Source organism: Manis pentadactyla, chromosome 5, assembly GCF_030020395.1.
Source record: "Manis pentadactyla isolate mManPen7 chromosome 5, mManPen7.hap1, whole genome shotgun sequence".
NCBI classification, from domain to species: Eukaryota; Metazoa; Chordata; class Mammalia; order Pholidota; family Manidae; genus Manis; species Manis pentadactyla.
In genome coordinates this window covers 72,044,514-72,070,088 of record NC_080023.1, presented here as the reverse complement: position 1 = coordinate 72,070,088, position 25,575 = coordinate 72,044,514, and the positions used below count along the sequence as shown (strand labels likewise).

At 36.2% G+C, this 25,575-nt stretch overlaps 1 protein-coding gene across 11 annotated transcripts in view; it reads right to left on the bottom strand.

Moving 5' to 3' along the window:
- PTPN13 (protein tyrosine phosphatase non-receptor type 13) overlaps positions 1–25,575 on the bottom strand; it is a 235,222-nt gene that overhangs the window by 13,474 nt on the left and 196,173 nt on the right. For all 11 annotated transcript variants that reach the window (XM_036895853.2, XM_036895852.2, XM_036895854.2 and 8 more), the window contains 4 exons: positions 21,862–21,955; positions 21,020–21,157; positions 20,837–20,925; positions 7,255–7,310 (listed from right to left, as the gene is read on the bottom strand). In XM_036895853.2, the coding sequence (XP_036751748.2) occupies positions 7,255–7,310; positions 20,837–20,925; positions 21,020–21,157; positions 21,862–21,955 (377 nt within the window). The remainder of the gene's footprint in view (positions 1–7,254; positions 7,311–20,836; positions 20,926–21,019; positions 21,158–21,861; positions 21,956–25,575) is intronic.

Below are 25,575 nucleotides of genomic sequence, written 5' to 3'. Positions count from 1 at the left end.
CCAGACCCGGCCCACAGGCAGGAGGAAGATGAATGAATGGGAAGGGAGTAGAAGCCCAGGACCACTGAACACCTGGCCCTGGAGATTGCTCCGGGAACGTGAGCCCACATTGCATGGCACCCTGGGGATTGGTGGGGCCGGACAACAGAGAAGAGCAGAACATTTGGGGAGTCTGAGAGGATCAGCCTTCTGTGGAGAACAGGCATGTTCTACCAGCCCTCCCATGAGAAAGATAGCAGAGGGGGCAGTTTGAAAGACTTCCCAGCAGTAAGAGGGGTGCCAAAGGGGCAAGGACTGTACAGTGCTCTCTGTTTAGCAGAAAGGTCAGGTGGACAGTATCTCCCCAGCCCACACTCAGTCTAACAGTTGGAAGCCCTCAGGAGCTTCAGACAGCTCCACCCACCTTGCTAGCAAAACAGCCTGGAGGCTTCTTCCGGTGGTGTGTGGCCCACCAGCCAGCAGTGAAATCAGACTTTGCTCCCAAATAGGCAGGGGGAGAGCCTCCAGCCTGCTTAGCCCTATTTTGGGTCAGCTGGGGAGCTGTGTTCAGGAGCCAGCCTTGGGAGCTCTTTCTTCTTGGCAGGCACCATCCTGTTGACCAGAGGTCCCTGCCATCACAGGGATGATGGTCAGAGGCTGGCTGGTTGGAGGGTGGCTCCGCCCATGGCAGCTCCAGCCCCACGGCACTTAAGCTCTTCCCTGTGTGTGCACATGCATCCCAGCACCAGGAGCTCTTTCCTCCTGGCAGGCTCTGGTCCCACTGGCCTGCAGTCACTGCCAGTGCAGCAGACCAGAGGGGAGGGCGGCTCTACCCATGGCAGCTACAGAGTATTCTCCCTGATAACATGATGAGCTGATGGCCCACAAAGCCCACTTGAAATCGGATCACTAAGAGCAAGGCAGAAAGGTGCCACAACCACTGCACACTAACAGCTGGGGCTCTAGCACAAGAAATTGAGCTTCTGGGTACTAGAGAGTACCTCCTACACAAAGCTATATTCCCATAAAAATACTAAAACAAATGAAGAGGCAGAGAAATTTGGTCTAAATAAAAATATAAGAAAAACACCAGAAGAGGGCTTAGTAAAACTGAAATCATCAATCTTCTTGATAAAGATTTCAAAAGCAAAGTAAAAGGCATATTCATAGATTTACAGAAAAGTATTCAAGATGTTAGGGAGGACCTCAACAAAGAGACAGAAATCCTGAAAAAAGCCACTCAGAGCTGAAGAACACAATATCTGAAATGAAATATACAATGGAGGGATGTAGAAGTAGATTAGAGGATGTAGAGGAGATGGTAAATGAAATAGAAATTAGAGAACAGGAAAACAAAGAAGCTGAGGCACAGAGAGGAAAAAGACCTCTAGGAATGAAAGAATAAAAGAGCTATGTGACAAATCAAAGTAAAACAATTTTCTCATAATAGAGGTACCCAAAGAAGAGAGAGACAAACAGATAGAAAGTCTTTTTGAAGAAATAATTGTTGAAAACTTCCCCAACCTGGGGAAGGAAACAGACACTCAGGTCACGGAAGCCCAAAGATCCCCCAACAAAACCAAACCTAGAAAGACAACACCAAGACATATAATAATCAAAATGGCAAAGATCAAGGACAAGGAGAGAGTACTGAAAGCAGCCAAAGAGAGAAAAAAGATCACTTATAAAGGAAACTCCATCAGACTAGCAGCAGACTTCGTAGCAGAAACCTTACAGGCCAGAGGGAGTGGCATGATATATTTAATGTAATGAAACAGAAGGGCCTCCAACCAAGAATACTCTACCCAGTAAGATTATAATTCAAATCTGAAGGAGGGATTAAAGAATTTCCAGAAAGCAACAGTTGAGAGAATTCACCAGCAGTAAATCATTTCTATAAGATCTCTTAAAGGGGCTGCTCTAATTGGAAATGCTCCTAAGGATCAATAGCTGTCACCAGAGAAAATAAGTCCATAGTAAAGGTCATAGAGCAATTAATTACTAAGCAAATATGAAATTAAATCAACTACTCAAAAAGTTAGTCAAGCAATACACAGAATGAAGAATACGATGCTTAATATATAAAGTGTGGAGAAGAAGAAGAAGAGGGGGAGGGGAAAAAAGTACCTTTAGATCCTGTTTGAAACAGAGTAATCAGCAATTTAAGGTAGACTGTTAGATAGTCAGGAAGCTATCCTTGAACCTTTGGTCACCACAAATTTAAAGCCTACAGTGCAAATAAGTACATATCTAGCAATACTCACCTTAAATGTAAATTGACTGAATGTCCCAATCAAAAGACATAGAGTGGCAGGAAAACAAAGACCCATCTATATGCTGCCTACATACAAGAGACTCATTTCAAACCTAAAGACATACGAAGACTAAAAGTGAAGGGATAAAAAAGATATTTTGTACATATAATGAGGAGAAAAAAGCTGGAGGAGCAGTACTTATATCAGACAAAATAGATTTCAAAACAAAGAAAGTAACAAGAGACAAAGAAGGAGATTGTATGGTGATAAAGGGGTCAGTCCAACAAGAGAACATAACCATTAGAAATATCTATGCACCCAATATAGGAGCACTCAAATATGTGCAACAAATACTAACAGAATTAAAGGGGGAAACAGATTGAAACACATTCATTTTAAGAGACTGTAACACACCACTAACACCAATATGTCAACGAGAGAGAAAATAAGTAAGGAGAAGAGAGAGGCACTGAACATTAGAAAAGATGGACCTAACAGACATCTACAGAACACTTCTCCCAAAAGCTGAAGGATACACATACTTCTCAAGTGTATATGGAATGTTTTCCAGAACAGACCATATACTAGGCCATAAAAAGAGCCTCAATAAATTAAAAAAGATTGACATTGTACCAACCAGCCTCTTTGATCACAAAGGTATGAAACTAGAAATAAATAATGTGAAGAAACCAAAAGCCTACAAACACATGGAGGCTAAACAACTTGCTCCTAAATAATCAATTGATCAATGACCAAAGAAAAACAGATCAAGCAATATATGGAAACAAATGAAAACAACTCAATAGCCCAAAACCTGTGGGATGCAGTGAAGGCAGTTCTAAGAGGAAAGTATATAGCAGTACAGGCTTAACTCAAGAAACAAGAAAAATCCCAAATGAATAATCTAAACTCACAATTAATAAAACTAGGAAAAGAAAAACAAATGATGTCCAAAGTCAGTAGGAGGAGGAACACAACAAAGATGAGAGAAGAATTAAATCAAATTGAGAAGAATAAAACAATAGAAAGAATCAATGAAAGCAGAAGCTGTTTCTTTGAGAAAATAACAAAATAGATAAACCCCAAGCCAGACTTATCAAGAAAAAAAGGGAGTGTACACACATAAGCAGAAATGAAAAAGGAGAAATCACCACAGACACTAGGGTAATATAAGGAATTATTAGAGAATACTATGAAAAATTATATGTTAACAAACTGAGCAACCTAGAAGAAATGGACAACTTTCTAGAAAAATACAACCTTCCAAGCCTGACCCAGGAAGAAACAGAAAATCTGAACAGAACAATTACCAGCAATGAAATTAAATTGGTAATCAAAAAACGACCTAAGAGCAAAACTCCTGAACCAGATAGCTTCCCAACTAAATTTTATCATTTGTTTAAAGAAGAACTAATACCCATCTTTCTCAAAGTATTCCAAAAAGTAGAAGAGAAGGGAATACTTCCAAACTCATTCTATGAGGCCCACATCACTCTAATACCAAAACCAGGCAAAGACACCACAAAAAAAAGAAGACTACAGACCAATATCCCTGATGAACAGAGACGTAAAAATCCTCAACAAAATATTAGTAAACCAAATTCAAAAATACATCAAAGAGATCATCCATCATGACCAAGGAGAATTTATTCCAGGGATGCAAGGATGGTTCAATATTCGAAAATCAGTCAACCATGATATACCACATCAACAAAAAGGACAAAAATCACATAATCATCTCAATAAATGCTGAAAAAGCAGTTGACAAAATTCAACACCCATTCATAAAAACACTCAACAAAATGGGTGTAGAGGGGCAAGTAATTCAACACCCATTCATGATAAAAACACTCAACAAAATGGGTGTAGATGGGCAAGTACCGCAACATAATGAAGACCATATATGACAAACCCACAGCCAACTTCATATTTAATTGCGAGAACCTGAAAACTTTTTCTCTAAGATCGGGAACAAGACAAGGATGCACACTCTCCCCACTTTTATTCAATATAGTACTGGATGTCCTAGCCACAGCAATCAGACAACACAAAGAAATAAAAGGCACCCAAATTGGTAAGGAAGAAGTTAAACTGTCACTCTTTGCAGATGACATGATATTGTACATAGCAAACCCTAAAGACCCCACCAAAAAACTATTATAAGTGAATTCAGCAAAGTTGCAGGATAGAATATTAATTCACAGAAATCTGTTGCATTCCTATATCCTAACAATGAATTAGGAAAACAATTTCATTTACAATTGCAGCAAAAAGAATAAAATATCTAGGAATAAACCTAACCAAGAAGGTGGAAGACTATACTCTGAAAAACTATAAGACACTCATGAGAGAAATTAAAGAAGATACCAATAAATGGGAACACATTCCATGCTCATGGATAGGAAGAATACTGTCAAAATGGCCATTCTGCCTAAAGCAATCTACATATTTAAGGCAATCCCTATCAAAATACCAACAGCATTCTTCAATGAACTAGAACAAATAGCTATAAACTTCATATGGAACCACAAAAGACCCCAAATAGTCAAAGCAATCTTGAGAAAGAAGAACAAAACTGAGGGGATTATGCTCCCTAACTTCAAGCTCTACTATAAAGAAATAAAAATAATTTGGTATTGGCACCAGAACAGACCCGTAGATTAATGGAACAGAATAGAGAGCACAGATACAAACCCACACATATATGGTCAATTAATATATGATAAAGGAGCCATGCATACTCAATGGGGAAATGACAGCCTCTTCAACAACTGCTGTTGGCAAAACCGGACAGCTATATCTAAGAGAATGAAACTGAATTACTGCCTAACTCCATAAACAAAAGTAAACTCGAAATGGCTCAAAGACCTGAACGTAAGACATGAAACCATGAAACTCTTAGAAGAGAACATGAGCAAAAATCTCTTGAATATAAACACGAGCAACTTTTTCCTGAGCACATCTCTTCAGGCAAGGGAAACAAAATAAAAAATGAACAAGTGGGACTACATCAAACCAAAAAGCTTCTGTACAGCAAAGGACACCATGAGCTGTACAAAAGGGCATCTTATAATATGCGAGAATGTATCCATAAATGACATATCCGATAAGGGGCTAACATCCAAAATATATTAAGAACTCACATGCCTCAATACCCAAAATACAAATAATCTGGTTAAAAATTGGGCAGAGGATCTGACCAGACATTTCCCCAAAGAAGAAATATGGATGGCCAACAGGCACATGAAAAGATGTTTCACATTGCTGTCAAATTAAAACCACAATGAGATATCACTTCACACCAGTTAGGATGGCCAACAACCAAAAGACAAGAAACAACAAATGTTGGCAAAGATGCAGAGAAAGCGGAACCCTCTTAGACTGTTGGTGGGAATGTAAATTAGTGCAACCATTGTGGAAAGCAATATGTAGGTACCTCAAAAAACTAAATATAGAAATACCATTTGACCCAGTAATTCCACTCCTAGGAATTTACCTGAAGAAAACAAGACCCCTGATTTGAAAAGATATATGCACCCCTATGTTTATCATTGCATTATTTACAAATAGCCAAGATGCAGAAACAACCTAAGTGTCTATCAATAGATGAATGGATAAAGAAGATGTGGTACATATACAGAATGGAATATTATTCCCCCATAAAAAGAAAAGAAATCCTACCATTTGCAACAACATGGATGGATCTAGATGGTATTATGGTCAGTCAAGTAAGCCAGATGGAGAAAGACAAATACCGAAGGACTTCATTCATTTGTGGAGTATAATAACAAAGCAAAACTGAAGGAACAAAATAGCAGCAGACTCACAGACACTGAGAAGGGATATTGGTTACCAAAAGGGAGGGGTAGGGGAGGGTGTGGGGAGGGAGAAGTGGATTAAGGGGCAGTGTAATTTGCAATCACAATATAGGTAGGTCATGGGGAAGGCAGTAGAGCATGGAGAAGACAAGTAATTACTCTATACCATCTTACTACACTGATAGACAGTGACTTCAATAGAGGTGGTGAGGACTTGATAATATGGGTGAATGTTGAAACCAGTGTTATGTGAAAACATCGTAAGATTGTAAATCAATGATACACTCATAAACAAAAAAGAACTAATATTGACAATTCTAAGCTCCTTCATAACTTCAGAGATGCTAAAAAAAAATTTATCCAAGAACTAGTAACATGCAAATGAAATTTATATGTTAATAGTGTTTCCAAATGCCACCTGAAGAAATTACACTAATTTACCTTTTCTCCTTACTCCCTTTCCCCTGTGCAACAAGGTTATCTTTACAATTATTGGCAGTTGGGTCATATATTTGCTAGTCTCATAAGTGTAAAACTATGCACTTCTACTTTAATAACATATACCCCCTTATCTAACTTTACTTAGTGAAAAATTAATTTCTTTTCTAGGAAAATGCAAATAGCTCCCTTGTTGAGTTACCATCTAATGTGAAGCAGAATTTATGTATAACCTCTCTATTGGCCAACAATACATAACTTTTTCTGATATTTCAGTGTTACAAAAAAATCTTATTTTATATTAGGAATTGTTTTCAAAAAGAAAGTATCTGTGAGGTTTAAAAATGTTTCTTATCTTCTTTTGCTTTATTTTTTTCTTAAAGAAAAAAATTTGTAAAGTATAGAATAATAGAGAAGCAGAAAATCAAGTTACCTGTAATCCTACCAGGAGAGGATAATCACTATCATCATTGTTGGCACATTTCCTTTTACACTTTTCTTCCATTTTTTTTCCCCATGGTTAAGATACATTGCTTTTTTTTGAGTAATATAACAAACACATTGCCACATGTCATTAAAACCTCCTTAGAATGATATTTTCAAAACATTCTTAATATTCAACCATGGTTCCACAATTTACTTATTAATTCTCATTTTATTGGAAGAGAACAAATTAATTTTAAAATCAACATCTAAATGGAAATCTTCAGAGAACTTCTAAAAAATAATTGAATTGTTATAACTTTAAGAAATTATTTTCTTACCTTTCACTTTTTATATTCCCTTCACAGTATTCTTCACAGTCATTCATTTTGGTAGACTGTAATAAAGAGAAATAAAAATGACAATTATCTTGTAAAAAAAATTATCATAATGCTCAATTTTTTTCTATTTCCTGTTACTGTTCATTCTTATGTTACAAAGACACATATGACGTTTAATTAATACATGGTGAACTGTGGCTGAGGCATCTTCAGTGGCCCAAGAATTCTTGCTGTTTCTACTTATTTACTTTCTTGCTTACCTTGGCTTTGCATTTCTTATGTAAGGGATATTAATAGTACAGAGGTCAGGAGAAAGCAATATGAAAATCTAAAGTAATGATTATTTAGGTATGCATATTTGGCACATGTTTTCAAACGACTTCAACTTTAAAATCTAAAAATAGGTTCTCTAGAGAAATCTTAGTCATTTCCAATGTGTTAAATTATCTTGCCCTTTTATTTTTAGGGTGAAGGGTCTCTCTGTAGGGAACACAGGTCAATCAGCTCATACTTTAACCGACTATGGTGTCTCAAGAGACCCGAACACTGCAGCAGAGTTTGCTAAGATTATTAGATGTCAAGTTGCATTCTTACCTGGTTAATAAATCCTACATTTCATTCTTTATCAGGATAAATTATCTTAAAAACGGGAAATTCCTTTCATCTCGAGACTGAATTATCTGGCTTCTCTCTACCTCTACAATCCACCTGGTTTTACTCTTCTTTTTACTTACCAAGCTTCAAACCAATGGGTCTTTTTTTTTCTCTCTAAACTTGCTCATCTCTTTTTGCCACAAAGCTCAATAGAAGGTACTTTTACTTTATTCAATGCAAGTGTCTTTTCCTTCTGATGATGTTTCCATACCACCCACTCTAAAGTAAATCTTGGTTATTCTCTTTTGTAGCACCTTTTAAAAAAAGCTTCATGAATAAATGGGATCTCTTGTGAAAAAATTAAGAATTTTAAGTTGGTGATGACACAGTGGTGATGTAAGTTTAGATGTCTTCTAAGAACAGGGCTCTGTGACTGCACTGGTTAAATGCCCATAAAGCCAGCCTTGCTTGGACCCTACAGTCAAGCATGATTATCTTGTGGGTGATAGGAAGCCATTGAAAGTTTTGTTTTTTCACTAAAAAGTTAAAAAATTATTTTTAGAATAACCAGAATTGAAATAACATAGGAAACATTGATACATTTGAGCACAATGATGCCATGTCTTTGGAGGACAAACTTTTCTTTTCTTCATACTGGCTGTTTTGACCTCACGGTGAAGTGTTTTTACCTCTCTAAGTAAATTCACCTGTCCATGGATGTGGAAAGATCAAATTCCTTGGCTTGACATGTAAGTCACTTCGTAATCTCATTCCTGCCTATCTCTTTAGCCTTAGCTTTCAAGATACCATGTGATATTCTATTTGTAATGACTTAGGCCCTGAATGTTTCAGGCTGATCCAGACATTTATGCCCTTGCTAAGCAGCTTCTCAGTAAGGAATGTTGTTTCCCACCTTATCTTACCTATCAAATATCTTTAAAATGCTAATTCTCTAGAAAGCTTTAATAACCACACCCACCTAACTCCTGTATAGTTCCTATCACTTGCCAGTTCTTTATAACCCTTTCTGAACTCCATATAAACATTTATCAGTACATATTTTTACTATAGTTTTAAAAATTACATTTACTTATTTACATGTATGTATCTCCCCAAATGACTACTAGACTGTACAAGCAAATTTTGGATAGAAACCCTGATATCTCTTTGTACCTTGTCATCCCCAGCATAATCAGAGTCAAACAAGATCAGCAATAGCTAAGTGAATAGTTTTGAAACTTTAGACAGTAATTTATAATAATGGATATGGCTGGCATTCATTGATTCATAAATAAGACATAGACATTGCTTGAAGTACTTCACTAAGAGGGACTCAAGTGAACAGGCAATTGCAAAAGAGTAACAAATACAATGACTGTGCATAAGAAGCTATCAGAAGGATTATCTTTTTTAAAAAGACATTCCTCTATTCTTTATAGTACCAATGGTTAGTAGCTTAACTATTGGCCCATGATAAAACTTCCAAGGTTTTAGAATATGCTGTGAACAACCAACTCTGTAAATAATACACAATTTATTTAGGGTGATCACAAAGTGATGTACTTAGAAAAAACAGAATATTTTCAGAAGTTTTAAGGAATTCTTAAACAACTCAAAGGTAGGGAATATCCTAGAAATAAGGAACAAAATAGAAAACTTCTGCAGAGTACTGGCTCAGTCTTCCTTTCAGCTATGGAAATTGGTCATGTTTGTTCCTTTTGAGTGTCTGCTTCTGAATATAATTTCCATAGTGATTTAATACATTTAGAGTTTGATACAAATGAACTTTTTCATGTTTTTATCTTACCACCTTGTTTCCTTCTTTCCTAAAGTTTTTTTTTTTACTTTGTTTTGTTTAACATTAGTTAAAACCTCTCCTAAAGCAGAGGTTCCATCTATTCAAGTGCTAATTCATTATTTTCAAGGATGGGCTCACCCCAGATATTTGGTCTTAAATATCTTAAATTCTCAAGGCACAAATTTGTGGGATCTATCTATACCTGGGTGGCAGGACAACTTATATAATATTTCCTAAAAGCTGGTAATAATATTCTTCTTCTATAAACCTTAGTTTTGTCCTGGAGAGTTTTACATCCTAATTCTTCCATGTGAACCTGAGGATCATTTTACCAAGTCACCCTGTGCCTCATTAAATTATACATAAAAAAAGAACTAGACATATTTTATGGGACCATATTTAACTTATGGATGAAACTATGGAGAATTTAAATTTTAGGTTTATCAAAGAACAAGGAATATCTTTAATTCTTTTATGCTTCTTTATAGAGCTTTAAATTTTCATAATAAAGATCTTGTACATTTTTGGTTGAATTTATGCCTCCAGCTTTTACTAATTCTGTAACTATTGTGAATGAAATTTTAATTCTATTTTATAACTGGTTAAAACAAAGATGGTGTTATGGACTGAATTGTATCCTCTAGGTTAACAGGTTGAAGCCCTAAACCCTAATGTAACTGTATTTAGAAATAGGATCTTTTTGGAGGTGATTAAAGCTGAATGAGGTCATAGGATGAAGCTCTAATCCAATAGGGCTGGCATCCTTATAAGAAAAGGAACAGAATAGCTTTATTGCTGCTCTTGCTGGTCTGGAAGGCTGATCCCCCCACCTTGTTCTTCTGGAGTACTTTGGCTATTTCTTACAATCCACAATTTTTTAATTAGACTGTCAAATTTCACAAAACATATCTGTTAATATTTTTATTGGAATTGCATTGATTCTATAGGCCAAGAATTGACATCTTCATAAAACTGAGTCTGTCAAACCACGAACATTTCTCTCTCCATTTTTTAGCTTTCCTTTAATGGATTCCAATACAGTTTTGTAATTCTCTCCAAACAGTATGTAGAGTTAGATTTATTCCCAGGTATTTGATCATTTTAGATGTTATAATGAATGGTATCGTTTAAAGTTATATTTTCATTTTCTATGTTGTTGGTATAGAGAAATACAATTGGTTTCTGTTTAATGACTGTAGCCGGCAATCTTATTAATGGGGGTTATTCATTTTAATGATTTACCATTTATAGATTTTTAAATATTCTATAAAGTATCTGCAGATAAGGACAAAAAAAAAAAAAGAGGAAGAGACACCAGGAATGTGTGAAACGGAGTAATGACCATGTGAGGACACTGAGAAGGTGGCTGTCTATAAGCCAAGAAGGGCGGTCTCACCAGACACCAACATTGCTGGCACCTTCACCTTAGATTTCCAACCTCCAGGACTGTGAGAAAATAAATTCCCGTTCTTCAAGCTTCCTAGTTTGTGGTATTTTGTGTGGCAACCCAAACAGACTAGGACAGACTGTAAACTCAGATGGCTGCAGGAACCAGACAAATAATGTAAACCTTTGCAATGCTGGGGTTGGGGGTTGGGACAAGCAGGGATGGAAAATAGGAACGCTGGAGTCTGTGGAGAAGTGGTCATATTAAGTCATTTAAATCTTATAAAATTAATTGTTTTGTGGGGCCTGAGAATTTATTGTATGAAGAAATAGGTATCTCAATGTGTTGTATAATTGAAACCAATATAATATCACATATCAATGATAACTCAATAAAAAAATAGGTACCTTTGCTGATTTTTCTCAAAATATTCAAATTCAGTTAGATAATATCCATCATATCATTGATAAGTTTTCACAAATGCCTAGGGTGCCTAACTGGTTTTCTTGGTTTCACTGGATATGGCTGGTAATTGTAGGTCTGCTTTGTTTATGTAGCTGTATTCCTATTATGTTAATGTGTGCACGCAATTTAATTAGTAATTTAAAACCTATACACGCTTATGTTACACTACAAGAAGATATGTCAAAGAAATAATCAATCTTCCCATGTTATCTTCCATCTGCTACTTCTATAGCTTCTCTTCTTCCTTCCTAATTACAACCCCTAAGTAGAATTTATGCCTCATATCGAAATTACCGAGTATCATAATTCTTCCAAGTGGTAAAGATACCTCAAGACAAATGCTGGGCATAGAAGCCACAAGGCATAAATCTGCAAAAAAGTAAAAAGCTAACCTTTTCAAACAATATTGCTTCTCTCTCACTTGCCAACTTTACATTTCCCTGTATGGCCCCAGAAGATGACTGGTTAGCCAGAGAAGGGTAAGATTCCTCAAGGGAGGAACAACCTAAGACAGGCACAGTCACAGGGGGGCCATCAGGTGAGAAATTGGGGATCAACAAAGGTGAGGCTTAGAACCTCACCCCCCCTGTTTTGAGAGAAATCTTCTGCATCCGTGGATGTTTTGTTGCACTTGTCTAGCTTGGATTCATACTTAGTCTATAGGCACACACCTGATCATCTACATTTGCCCTCTTACAGCACTAAACTATGTTTTCTACCTTTATCTTGCATCTACCTACCACTTCAGCATTTTATTAAAAATAATAATAATAATAATAATGATAAGGGAGAAATGTGGGATTCACATATAAATCAAGTATAAAAATCAAACGAATAATCATAATTGACCTGATTGTTTATAGTTCATGATGCGTGATCAAAACTGAAAGTTTCTGTGAATACTGCCCTTGCACTGTTCACCATGTAAGAACTTATTCACTATGTAAGAACTTGTTCACCATGTAAAAACTTGTTCGTTATGTTTCAGAAGATTGGAGACTGTTGAGAATTAGGCATGGGGTTGATTAATGATTGTGCATTGAGTCCCCTATACAGAATTTTATTGTTGTTAACTACCATATGATCAATAAATATGAGAGATGCCCTCTCAAAAAAAAAAATAGGTACCTTTGTTGCATTTTTTATAAGAAATTAAAAACTCATCGATAGCCAATTTAAAAAATTACAGGGTATCTATGCAACAGAGTAACATGAAGACATTAGAAAGTATGAGGCACATTTTTATCCTTTAAGGAGGATAGTGATCCATTGTAGAGTGAGAAGCAAATTTAGAACCATGTGCTAAAAATTTTCTTTTACAAGGTATCATTGATATACAAAATCTTATGAAGGTTTCACAAGATCAACATTGTGGTTACAACATTCACCCGTATTATCAAGTCCCTCCACCACTCCATTGCAATCACTGTCCATCAGCGTAGTAAGATGCTATAGAGTCATTACTTGTCTTCTCCATACTATACTGCCTTCCCTGTGACCTACCTATATTGTGAGTGCTAATTATAACGCCCCTTAATCCCCTTCTCCCTCCCTCCCCAACCCCTTTCCTTTGGTAACTGGCTAGTCCCTTCTTGGACACTGTGAGTCTGCTGCTGTTTTGTTCCTTCAGTTTTGCTTTGTTGTTATACTCCAAAAAAGAGTGAAATCATTTGGCAAGTGTCTTTCTCTGCCTGGTTATTCATGTGATAAAATTTATATTAAAAAAAATTATATATGTGTATACATATCTATGTTTTCATTTGCATAATGGAATGGTAAAAACAAAAATTTTAACAATAGCTATCTCAGATGATTGAAGATGAGGGAGTGGGTATAAAAAGGAACTTATGTTTTTGTATTATTCTGTTTGAAATAATTTCTTACAATGAGGATGTAGGATTTTCATAATCAAAATAAAAAGTACTTGAATGGAATTTTCAGCTGCAAACTTTCGTTATGATAGCTCAGATAAAATTGAATCTACATTATGCTAATAAGCTTTTTTTTAGAAAAGACATTGGATATGATATTTCTGAAATGGAGATTAGAGATTTTTATTTTCTTAGGTAAGAAAGAGAGACTTCAAAACATACATTTCAAGGGACACCTTTAATAGTATTATCAAGAAAAATATAATTAAAGTAAGTATGATTTAAAATGTTCAAAGATGGGATTCTCAAGATGGTGGCATGAGTAGGGTGGTGGAAATCTCCTCCTGAAACCATATATACTTTGAATATATGGTGAATACAACTATTCCTAAAAGAGTGACCGGAAGATACAGTACCCCAGCCAAGCTACATCTATATTTGTGAGAACTCAACATCTCACGAAAAGGGTAAGATACAAAGCCGTGACTCGAGCCCTCCCCCAATCCCAGCTCACCGGCAGGAGGAAAAGAATCAGAGTGGGGAGGGAGTGGAAGCACAGGACCACTAAATAACCAGAACTTCAGGTGCCCTAACCCCTTGGGTGGCAACGCAGCACTGAAGCCCCTCACAGCGATAAGCAGCCTGCCGTTCATTTCCCCCCATCAGCACTGCAAGTGAACCGGCTGACCTGCCACAGCTGCAGAGCAGCAGGGGAGCAGCTGCACCCACAGCAACCACACAGAGGCTTCTCCCAGTGTGCAGCTAAATGGGCCAGACCCAGAGGCTGCCCCTGCCTGCAATCGACTGACACAGACAGCAGACACTGGTGCAGCGTCTGGAAGGCACAAAGGGGCTTTATTCTCATGGTGAACACAAGCTGATTGCCTGCAATCCCCGCGAGTGCCCTAGGCCAACCCAAGGGCCACCTGCCCAAGGCAGCTCAGGGGATTAACCCAGAGGCTGCACCCTGAGCACGGTTGACTGGCACAGGCAGAGGAAGCTGGCGCGGAGTCTGGAAAGCAGGTAGGAGCTCTGTTCTAGTGGTGAACATGCACTGAAGGCCTGAAAACACTGCCAGTGCCGAAGGCCATCCCTAGGGCTGCCCTGCCCATGGCAGCTCAGGGGATCAACCCAGAGGCTGATCCCTGTGTGTGGTTGCCTGGCAGCGGAAACCAGTGTGGAGTCCCGAAAGCACAAAGGGGCACCATTCTCATGGGAGAACACATGCTGCTCACCTGCAACCCCCACCAGTGCCCTAGGCCATCCTGAGGGCCACCCCGCCCATGGCAGCTAAAGGGATTAACCCAGAGGTTGCCCCCTGTGTGCGGTTGATCGGCACAGGTAGCAGAGATGGGCAAGGTGACCAGCAAGCAGGAAGGGACTCTGTTCTCCCAGCTGACACATGTGCCACTCACCAGTGATCACTTCCATTGCCATGAAAAAGCAGAAGAACTTTGTTCAGACCAAAATCCCTCAAACCTCAGAGAGAGGGCCTGGTGAGACCAAAATCAACAATCTTCCTCAAAAAGAATTCAAAATAAAAGTCATAAGCATGCTGATGGAGCAACAAAGGAATATACAAGAGGTAATGGATGAATTCCAGAGGGGGATAACAGATATGAAACAAACAATGGAAGGATTTAACAGCGGAGTGGCTGAGGTAGAAGAGACTGATAATGGAATAGAAATCAGAGAACAAGAATGCAGAGAAGCTGAGGCAGAGAGAGATAAAAGGATCTCTAGGAATGAAAGAATATTAAGAGAACTGTGTGACCAATCAAAATGGAACAATATTCACGTTATAGGGGTACCAGAAGAAGAGAGAGAAAAAGGAATAGAAAGTGTCTTTGAAGAAATAATTGCTGAAAACTTCCCCAAGCTAGGGAAGAAAAATAGTCTCACAGGCCATGGAAGCCCACAGATCTCCCAACACAAGGGATCTAAGGAGGACAACACCAAGATATGTAATAATTAAAATGGCAAAGATCAAAGACAAGGACAGAGTATTAAAGGCAGCCAGAGAGCCAAAAAAGAATACTTACAATGAAAAACCCATCAGGCAATCATCAGACTTCTCAGCATAAACTTTACAGGCCAGAAGAGAATAGCATGATATATTTACTGCAATGAAACAGAAGGACCTCGAACCAAGAATACTGTATCCAGCAAGATTATCATTTAAATTTGAAGGCGGGATTAAACAATTCCCAGATAAGCAAAAGTTGAGGGAATTTACCTCCCACATACCATCTCTACAGTGTATTTTAATGTGACTGCTCTAGATGGAAGTGCTCCCAAGCTAAATAGATGTCACCGGAGAAAATAAAACCACAGCAAAGAAAGTAGACCAACGAAATACTAACTAAATGCAAAATAAAATCAGCTATCCACAAAATCAGTCAAGAGAAACACAAAAGAGTACAGAATAAAACACCTAATACATAAAGAGTAGAGGAGGAAGAAAAAGAAGGGAGAGAAACAAAGAATCATCTGACTGTGTTTATAATAGCATAATAAGTGAGTTAAGTTAGACAATTAGATAGTAAAGAAGCTACCCTTGAACCTTTGGTAACCATGAATCCAAAGACTTTAATGGCAATAAGTACATTTCTATTGATAATCACCCTAAATGTAAATGGACTGAATGCACCAATCAAAAGACACAGAGTAATTGAATGGATAAAAAAGCAAGTCCCATGTATATGCTGCCTACAAGAGACTCACCTCAAACCTAAAGACATACACAGACTAAAAGTGAAGGGATGGAAAGAGGTATTTCATGCAAACAACAGGGAGAAAAAATCAGATGCTGCACTACTTGTATCAGACAAAACAAACATCAAAACAAATAAAGTAACAAGAGATAAAGAAGGACATTAGATAATGATAAAGGGGTCAGTCCAACAAGAGGATATAACCATTATAAATATATATGCACCCAATACAGGAGCACCAACATATGTGAAACAAATACTAACAGAATTAAAGAAGGAAATAGAATGCAATGCATTCATTTTAGGAGATTTCAACACACCAACTCATTCCAAAGGACAAATCAACCAGACAGAAAATAAGTAAGGACACAGAGGCACTGAACAACACATTAGAACAGATGGATATAACAGACATATACAGAACACTTTACCCAAAAACAGCAGGATACACACTCTTCTCAAGTGCATATGAAACATTTTCCAGAATAGACCACATACTAGGACACAAAAAGAGCCTCAGTAAATTATAAAATGAGAAATAAATTGCACAAGGAAAACAAGAAGGCTCACAAACACATGGAGGCTTAACAACATGCTCCTAAATAATCAATGGATCAATGACCAAATTAAAACAGAGATCAAACAATATATGGAGACAAATGAAAACAACAGCACAATGCCCCAACTTCTGTGGGATGCAGTGAAGGCAGTTCTAAGAGGAAAGTATGTAGCAATCCAGGCCTATGTAAAGAAGGAAGAACAATCCCAAAGTAATAGTCTAAATTCAAAATTATTGAAACTGGTAAAAGAAGAACAAATGAGGTCCAAAGTCAGTTGACAGAGGAAATAATAAAGATCGCAGAATAAATAAATAAAATTGAGAAGAATAAAACAATAGAAAAAATTAATGAATCCAAGAGCCAGTTCTTTGAGCAAATAAACAAAACTTACCAGACTTATTAAGAAAAAAAAAGAATGTACACACATGAACAGAATCAGAAACGAGACAGGAAAAATCACAATGAACACTACAGAAATACAAAGAATTATTAGAGAACACTAGAAAATCTGTATGTTAACAAACTGGATAACCTATAAGAAATGGACAACTTTCTAGAAAAATACAAGCTTCCAAGGCTGACCCAGGAAGAAACAGAAAATCTAAACAGACCAATTACCAGCAACAAAATTGAATCAGTAATCAAAAAACTACCCAAGAACAAAATCCCTGGACCAGATGGATTCACTGCTGAATTTTATCAGATATTTAGAGAAGACATAGTACCCATTCTTCTTAAGGTTTTCCAAAAAATAGAAGAGGAGAATACTTCCAAACTCATTCTATGAAGCCAGCAACACTCTAATACCAAAACTGGGCAAAGACATCACAAAAAAAAAAAAAAAAAGAAAATTACAGATCAATATCAATGATAAACATAGATGCAAAAATACTCAACAAAATATTACCAAAACGAATTCAAAAATACATCAAGAGGATCATACACCATCATCAAGTGGAATTCATCGAAAGGATGCAAGGATGGTACAACATTCGAAAATCCATCAACATCATCCACCATATCAACAAAAAGGACAAAAACCACATGATCATCTCCATAGATGCTGAAAAAGCATTCGATAAAATTCAACATCCATTCATGATAAAACCTCTCAACAAAATGGGTATAGAGGGCAAGTACCTCAACATAATAAAGGCCATATATGACAAACCCACAGCCAACATCATACTGAACAGCGAGAAGCTGAAAGCTTTTCCTCTAAGATCGGGAACAAGACAAGGATGCCCACTCTCCTCACTTTCATTCAACATAGTACTGGAGGTCCTAGCCATGATAATCAGAGAAAACAAAGAAATACAAGGAATCCAGATTAATAAGGAAGAAGTCAAACTGTCACTTTTGCAGATGACATGATACTGTACATAAAAAGCCCTAAAGAGTCCACTCCAAAACTACTAGAACTAATACCTGATTTCAGCAAAGTTGCAGGATACAAAATTAATACACAGAAATCTGTCACATTCCTATACACAAATGATGAACTAGCAGAAAGAGAAATCAGGAAAACAATTCCACTCACAACTGCATCAAAAAGAATAAAATACCTAGAAATAAACCTCACCAATGAAGTGAAAGACCTATACCCTGAAAACTACAAGACACTCTTAAGAGAAATTAAAGAAGATACAAATAAATGGAAACACATTCCATGCTCATGGATAGGAAGCATTAATATTGTCAAAATGGCCATCCTGCCTAAAGTAATCTACAGATTCAATGCAGTCCCTATCAAAATACCGATAGCATTGTTCAATGAACTGCAACAAATTGTTCTAAAATTAATATGGAACCACAAAAGACCCCAAATAGACAAAGGAATCCTGAGAAGGAAGAATAAAGTGGGGGGTATCTCGCTCCCTAACTTCAAGCTCTACTACAAAGCCACAGTAATCAAGAACACTGGCACAAGAACTGACTCATAGACCAGTGGAACAGAATAGAGTCCAGATATTAACTGAAGCATATATGGTCAATTAATATATGATAAAGGAGTCATTGATATATAATGGGGAAATGACAGCCTCTTCAACACCTGGTGTTGGCAAAACTGGACAGCTACATGTAAGAGAATGAACCTGGATCATTGTCCAACCCCATACACAAAAGTAAATTAAAAATGGATCAGAGACCTGATTGCAAGTCATGTAACCATAAAACTCTTAGGAAAAAACATAGGCAAAAATCTCTTGGACATAAACATGAGCAACTTCTTCATGAGCATATCTCCCTGGGCAAGGGAAACAAAAGCAAAAATGAACAAGTGGGACTATATCAAACTAAAAAGCTTGGGTATATCAAAGGACACCATCAGTAGAACAAAAAGACATACTACAGTATGGGAGAATATATTCATAAATGACAGATCCGATAAAGGGTTGACATCCAAAATATATAAAGAGCTCACGCACCTCAACAAACAAAAAGCAAATAACGCAATTAAAAAATGGGCAGAGGATCTGAACAGATGCTTCTCCAAAGAAGAACTTCAGATGGCTAACTTGCATATGAAAAGATGCTCCACATAGCTAATCATCAGAGAAATGCAAATAAAAACACAATGAGCTATCAGCTCACAACAGTTAGGATGGCCACCATCCAAAAGACAAATAACAACAAATGTTGGCGAGGATGTGGAGAAAGGGGAACCCTCCTACACTGCTTGTGGGAATGTAAATTAGTTCAGCCATTGTGGAAAGCAGTATGGAGGTTCCTCAAAAAAACTCAAAATAGAAATACAATTTGACCCAGGAATTCCACTCCTAGGAATTTACCCTAAGAATGCAGGAGCCCAGTTTGAAAAAGATGTATGTACCCCTACGTTTATCACAGCACTATTTACAATAGCCAAGATATGGAATCAACCTAAGTGTCCATCAGTAGATGAATGGATAAAGAAGAGGTGGTACATATACACAATGGAATATTATTCAGCCATAAAAAGAAAACAAATCCTACCATTTGCAACCCATGGATGGTATTATGCTCAGTGAAATAAGCCAGGAGGAGAAAGACAAGTATCAGATGATTTCACTCATCTGTGGAGTATAAGAACAAAGTAAAAACTGAAGGAACAAATAGCAGCAGACTCACAGAACCCAAGAGTGGACTAACAGTTACCAAAGGGAAAGGGACTGGGGAGGATGGGTGTGAAGGGAGGGATAAGGGGAAAATGGGGGATTATGATTAGCACACATAATATAGTGGGAGGAGCACAGGGAAGGCAGCATAACACTGAGAAGACAAGTAGTGATTCTATAGCAGTCTTAAAAATAATTTCTCCACTATTTCATGCTTTTTCTTATAAGCATAAGCTCAAAGTCCCAGAAGATCTGAAGTTTTAAAGTCTTAAATAAGAATTTGAAGTTTATCATTACTTTTTGAAAGTAATTGTTTCTTTTTCTTTGATTTAGGAAACTTCAGGAATGATTCTTTCACTGGGACAGGATGACTGTTAACCATAACAAATGAAATTGACCTCTGTTTTCTCCCTAAATGTAATTTTTCAGTAAAACAGGCTGTAATCTCAGATAATCTCACAAGATTCCAACTTCTGGATTTAAATAAAAAATTTTCCACAAATGTATATAATATATATTGAATACTAATTCCCATACAGTTTATTCTTACTAGGTAAGATCCAACTATTTTAATGTATTATGAACCGGTCAGCTGTCCATCTTTTAAAACAAATCTCAACTGAAATCTTAGAGCAATTACAGCAAAAGTCATGGAATTACTGGACGAATTAGATGTTTTCACAGTAATTAAGAACTCATGAGGAGCAGGAGGGAACATTCAAGAATAAAAATCAAGTTTTCTACCTAGGTTAGGTATTAAGTTTAATGGGATATTACAATTCCCAAATTTTATTTGGTATAAAATTTTGAAGATACAAAAAAGAACATCATTTTTTTTTGGATACCTTTCTCAAGGTGTCAGTGGAAACCTTTATCAAGAGATTAAGAGATTTAATGGTAAATTCTTTCAAAATGAGTAAATCACATCAGTTTTAATTCTTACTGAGGTTACTAACCAGCCACTAGCATATTATCTGCAACTCACGTTTAAAAGGAAACTGGAAGGTAGTGAGAGGTAACGCTTGGCAGAGAATGCAAATTTTAAGGAGAGAGATGATTCTAACATGATAGACCATCCTTCAGTATTATCCTAACCTCTGGACAATCTTCAGGTAAAGGTGAATCATCACAGTCTGTATCTTCTCCTCCCTCTTCAGATAACTTCCCATTGGTTTTCACTGTACCTGAGAGAGAAATAAATAGGCCAAAATTAAAATGCTCCCTAGAGGCCTTCCTGTACTCCTCTGTATACCAACTTACTCATTCTGGTTCATCTACCTGAAATACAGGTATCTCCTGCTGCATTATTTTGGTTTAAAAGATTCTGGGCTTCCTCATCAACAACATCCAGTAGAGACTGGATAACTTCAGCTTCTTGAGGATCATCATAAATATCATCTTCTTGTACATCAGATTCTTGAAAAACAGTAATTTACATGGGATTTTACTTTTAAAATATCGATATGAGAAAGAGACAATGTGTCAAATTGAATATACCAGGTCTCTTAAATTTTAAGCATCCACTAAAAGCAGCTATGACTGGAAAAGTACTTTACATTAAAGGGGACATAGTAATTTTAGTTCTAGAACTACTCTGGCTATTACGACAGAAGTCCATACAAATGCAACTTACAAAAAATAATTCAAAATCTTTGTCTGTGATATACCTTTTCATGAGGTATTAATGATTTAATGCTTATTTTCCTAAATTAATCCCAAATTATTAATTCATGAAAGCAACTCAACTGAAGTTATGTTATAAAGTTCAAGGATATACAATAGAGCAGTGAAACATCCCTAAGAAAGATGTTCTAAATTATTAGGTAGCTTGTGCATTGCTGCTTCAGAGAATATAAGAGAAACTATCATACAAAACAACTATCTTTTCAATTATTTATAAATAGTTCTAATCTTAGAGATGAAAATGAATATGGATATTTGTACAGTGATGCAGCTAACAGTAATTAATTTTACATTGTTCTTTTATTTATTTGAATGACAACTTTTCTTTTAAAGGCATAGAAACATTTAAGGCAAATAAGAGAGGATACCTAATATTTCTTTTTTACCTGAATTATTAGGGTATTTAGAGTAACTGGATGACTGATTTGGAAAACTACCTTTGGATAGAATCAAATTTGCTGATCCCTTCATCTGATAAGTAGAGCATTTTCCTTCAGGGTACAAAACTTCAATTACTTCTTCCCCATTAACCTAAAATATAAAACCAAAGCAAATCGTTAGTTTACTAGTCTACTAACTTCCAGAATTAAAGAAGGACTGCATGTTGCCCTTTCACATCCTCCTCCCCTTCTATCTTAGTGCAAAATTATTTTGTATTTCCACACCTTAAATCAATGTTTCTGAAGATACTAGTGTAACAAAATGTGCAAAGGGGATGAGACTTTTCTTCATCAAATATGTCTGGAAACATTAGATTCAACAATATTAAATAAATATTTTTATTCTAAGAATTCTCAGAATGACTATTAATATAAATTTTGAGTTGCCAAAAGAGAAATCTATTATGTGGTGTGTTCCTAAACTTATCTGACTGTAGAAATCTCTTTTTTCAAGGGATTTGTCTTCCACAGAACTTTTTAGGAATATTTTACAGGACTACTAAACTAAAAGTTGAGGGAAAGGGAAAAAAAACCCATCTTTTGAGTATTTGTGAGGCTGTTACATGGACATATACTCCAGTTTAGTAACATGATCAACTGTTATATACAGATTTTCAAATCTAGCATAAATCTTATCTCAATTTAAGGAAAACAAAAATGGGTTTATTATTATGGAGTAATTTTGAATAGACTCTAACTTTCTAATTCAGTGGTAAATTGTGAAGCACTTCATGGTGCATAGCTTATTAAAAAATGATTGGAGAAAAATGCAAATTTCAATGTTTAGAATAAATTAAAAATAATTTTATACAAATACAAGGTGGTTTGTTCTGAAGGTTTTACTCTTTTTATCAAGATAAAAAGTAGGAATTGTACATGTAATAGAATTTTTTTTCATAAATAGTGGTTACTTAATGCCAAAAAGTTTCATGAGAATGTGAGACTCTAATCTTCATGAGAAATTTATAATTCATACACTAGTACTGAGGACAGAATATTGTTTGAGAGACTTCCTTGAAGATTTTAACACTAACAAAAAAATGTCTGCAACTATGAAAATCCTACTTTCTAGGGCTTTGTTACTTTAAACTGAAGCTGTACCCTTCTCCCTTTCAACAACATGCTGATATTTAAAAAGAAAATAAATACTACATCATGAATAATGATAGATATACATGAAGATTCAGTTCTTTCAGATGTGGGAAATTGAAGACCTTATGAATACACAGAGAATAGTGAGTGTTGTAGTATCTCAATCCACAAAAATTAAAATCAATAAAATTTTACTTTCATGTCCCAGTCATTTCTGCCTTAGAATTCTTCTGATACAATATCTTTTCAGGACTTGGTCAACTATGTCACAAGTTTGAGATAACACAGTGAGATGAAAGGCATAGAATTTTGGGCCTCTAGTCACTAAATACATTTTCTTGTCTTATATTAACTCCAGTTCATATATAGAAATCTTGTTGAAATGATTAAGATTTTTAGGTTACTAAGAAAGCAATGCCTTAGCTCTGGATTTTTCATAGAAAGATGTTCAAATAGTGAAGTTCAGAATAAATTGTATGGGATGTGTGAATGGTAAAACAGTTCTACAAAATGAAGACTCAGCTGTGATCATTTTAGAATGTACATTACATGACAAAAGAAAATCATAAAAAGAAATGTTAGCCAGATTCTTTGAGAAAATAAACAAAACATATAAACCCCTAACCTGACTTATCAAGAAAAAAGAGTCTACACACATAAACAGAATCAGAAATGAGAAAGGAAAAATCACTACAGACACTACCAAAATACAGAAAATTTTTAGAGAATACTATGAAAAATTATATGCTAACAAACTGGATAACCTAGAAGAAATGGAAAACTTTCTAGAAAAATACAACCTTCCAGCAGTGACCAAGGAAGAAAAAGAAAATCTAAACAGGCCAATAACCACCAACGAAATTGAATTAATTATCAAAAAACTACCCGAGAACAAAATCCCGGACCAGATAGCTTTATAGCTGAATTTTATCAAACACTTAGAGAAGACTGAATACCTATTCTCCTTAAAGATTTCCAAAAAGCAGAAGAGGAGGGAACATTTCTAAACTCATTCTACAAGGCCAGCATCACTCTAATACCAAAACCAGGCAAAGACACCACAAAAAAAGAAAATTACAGACCAATATCTCTGATGAACACAGATGCAAAAATACTCAACAAAATATTAGCTAACCAAATTAAAAAATACATCAAAAAGATCATACATCATGATCAAGTAGGATTTATTCCAGGGATGCAAGGATGGTACAATATTTGAAAATCTGTCATCATCCACTACACCAACACAAAGGACAAAAACTACATGATCATCTCCACAGACCCTGAAAAAGCATTTGACAAATTCAACACCCAGTCATGACAAAAACTCTCAACAAAATGAGTATAGAGGGCAAGTAGCTCAACATTATAAAGGCCATATACAACAAACCCACAGCCAACATCATATTTAATGGTGAGAAGCTGAAAGCTTTTCCTTTAAGATTGGGAACAAGACAAGGATGCCCACTCTCTTTACTTTTATTCAACATAGTTCTGCAGGTCCTAGCCATGGAAATCAAACAGCACAAAGAAATAAAAGGCACCCAGATTGGTAAGGAAGAAGTCAAACTGTCACTGTTTGCAGATGACATGATATTGTACATAACAAACCCTAAAGAATCCACTCCAAAACTACTAGAACTAATATCAGAATTCAGCAAAGTTGCAGATACAAAATTAATACACAGAAAACTGTTACATTCCTATACACTAATGATGAACTAGCAGAAAGAGAAATCAGGGAAACAATTCCATTCACAGTTGCATCAAAAAGAATAAAATACCTAGGAATAAACCTAATCAAGGAAGTGAAAGACCTATACTCTGAAAACTACAAGACATTCTTGAGAGAAATTAAAGAGGACACCATGCTTCTGGGTTGGAAGAATTAATATTGTCAAAATGACCATCCTATTTAAAGCAATCTACAGATTCAATGCAATCCCTATTAAAATATTGAAAGCAATCTTAAACAAACTAGAGTAATAGTTCTAAAATTCATATGGAACCAGAAGAGACCTCAAATAGCCAAAGCAATCCTGAGAAGGAAGAATAAAGTGGAGGAGATTATGCTCTCCAACTTCACACTCTACTACAAAGTCACAATAATCAAGACAATTTGGTACTGGCACAAGTACAGACCCATAGACCAATGGAAGGGACTAGAGAGCCCAGATATAAATCCACCCATATATGGTCAATTAATATATGATAAAGGAGCCATGGACATACAATGGGGAAATGACAGCCTCTTCAACAACTGGTGTTGGCAAAACTGGACAGCTACATGCAAGAGAATGAAACTGGATTATGGTCTAACCCCATACACAAAAAGAAAGTCAAAACAGATCAAAGACCTCAATGTAAGTCATGAAACCATAAAACTCTTAGAAGAAAACATAGGCAAAAATCTCTTGAATATAAACATGAGCAACTTTTTCCTGAACGCTTCTTCTCGAAAAAGGGAAACAAAAGCAAAAATGAACAAGTGGGACTATATCAAGCTGAAAAGCTTCTGTACAGCAAAGGATACCATCAGCAGAACAAAAAGGCATCCTACAGCATGGGAGAACATATTTGTAAATGACATATCCGACAAGGGGTTCACATCCAAAATAT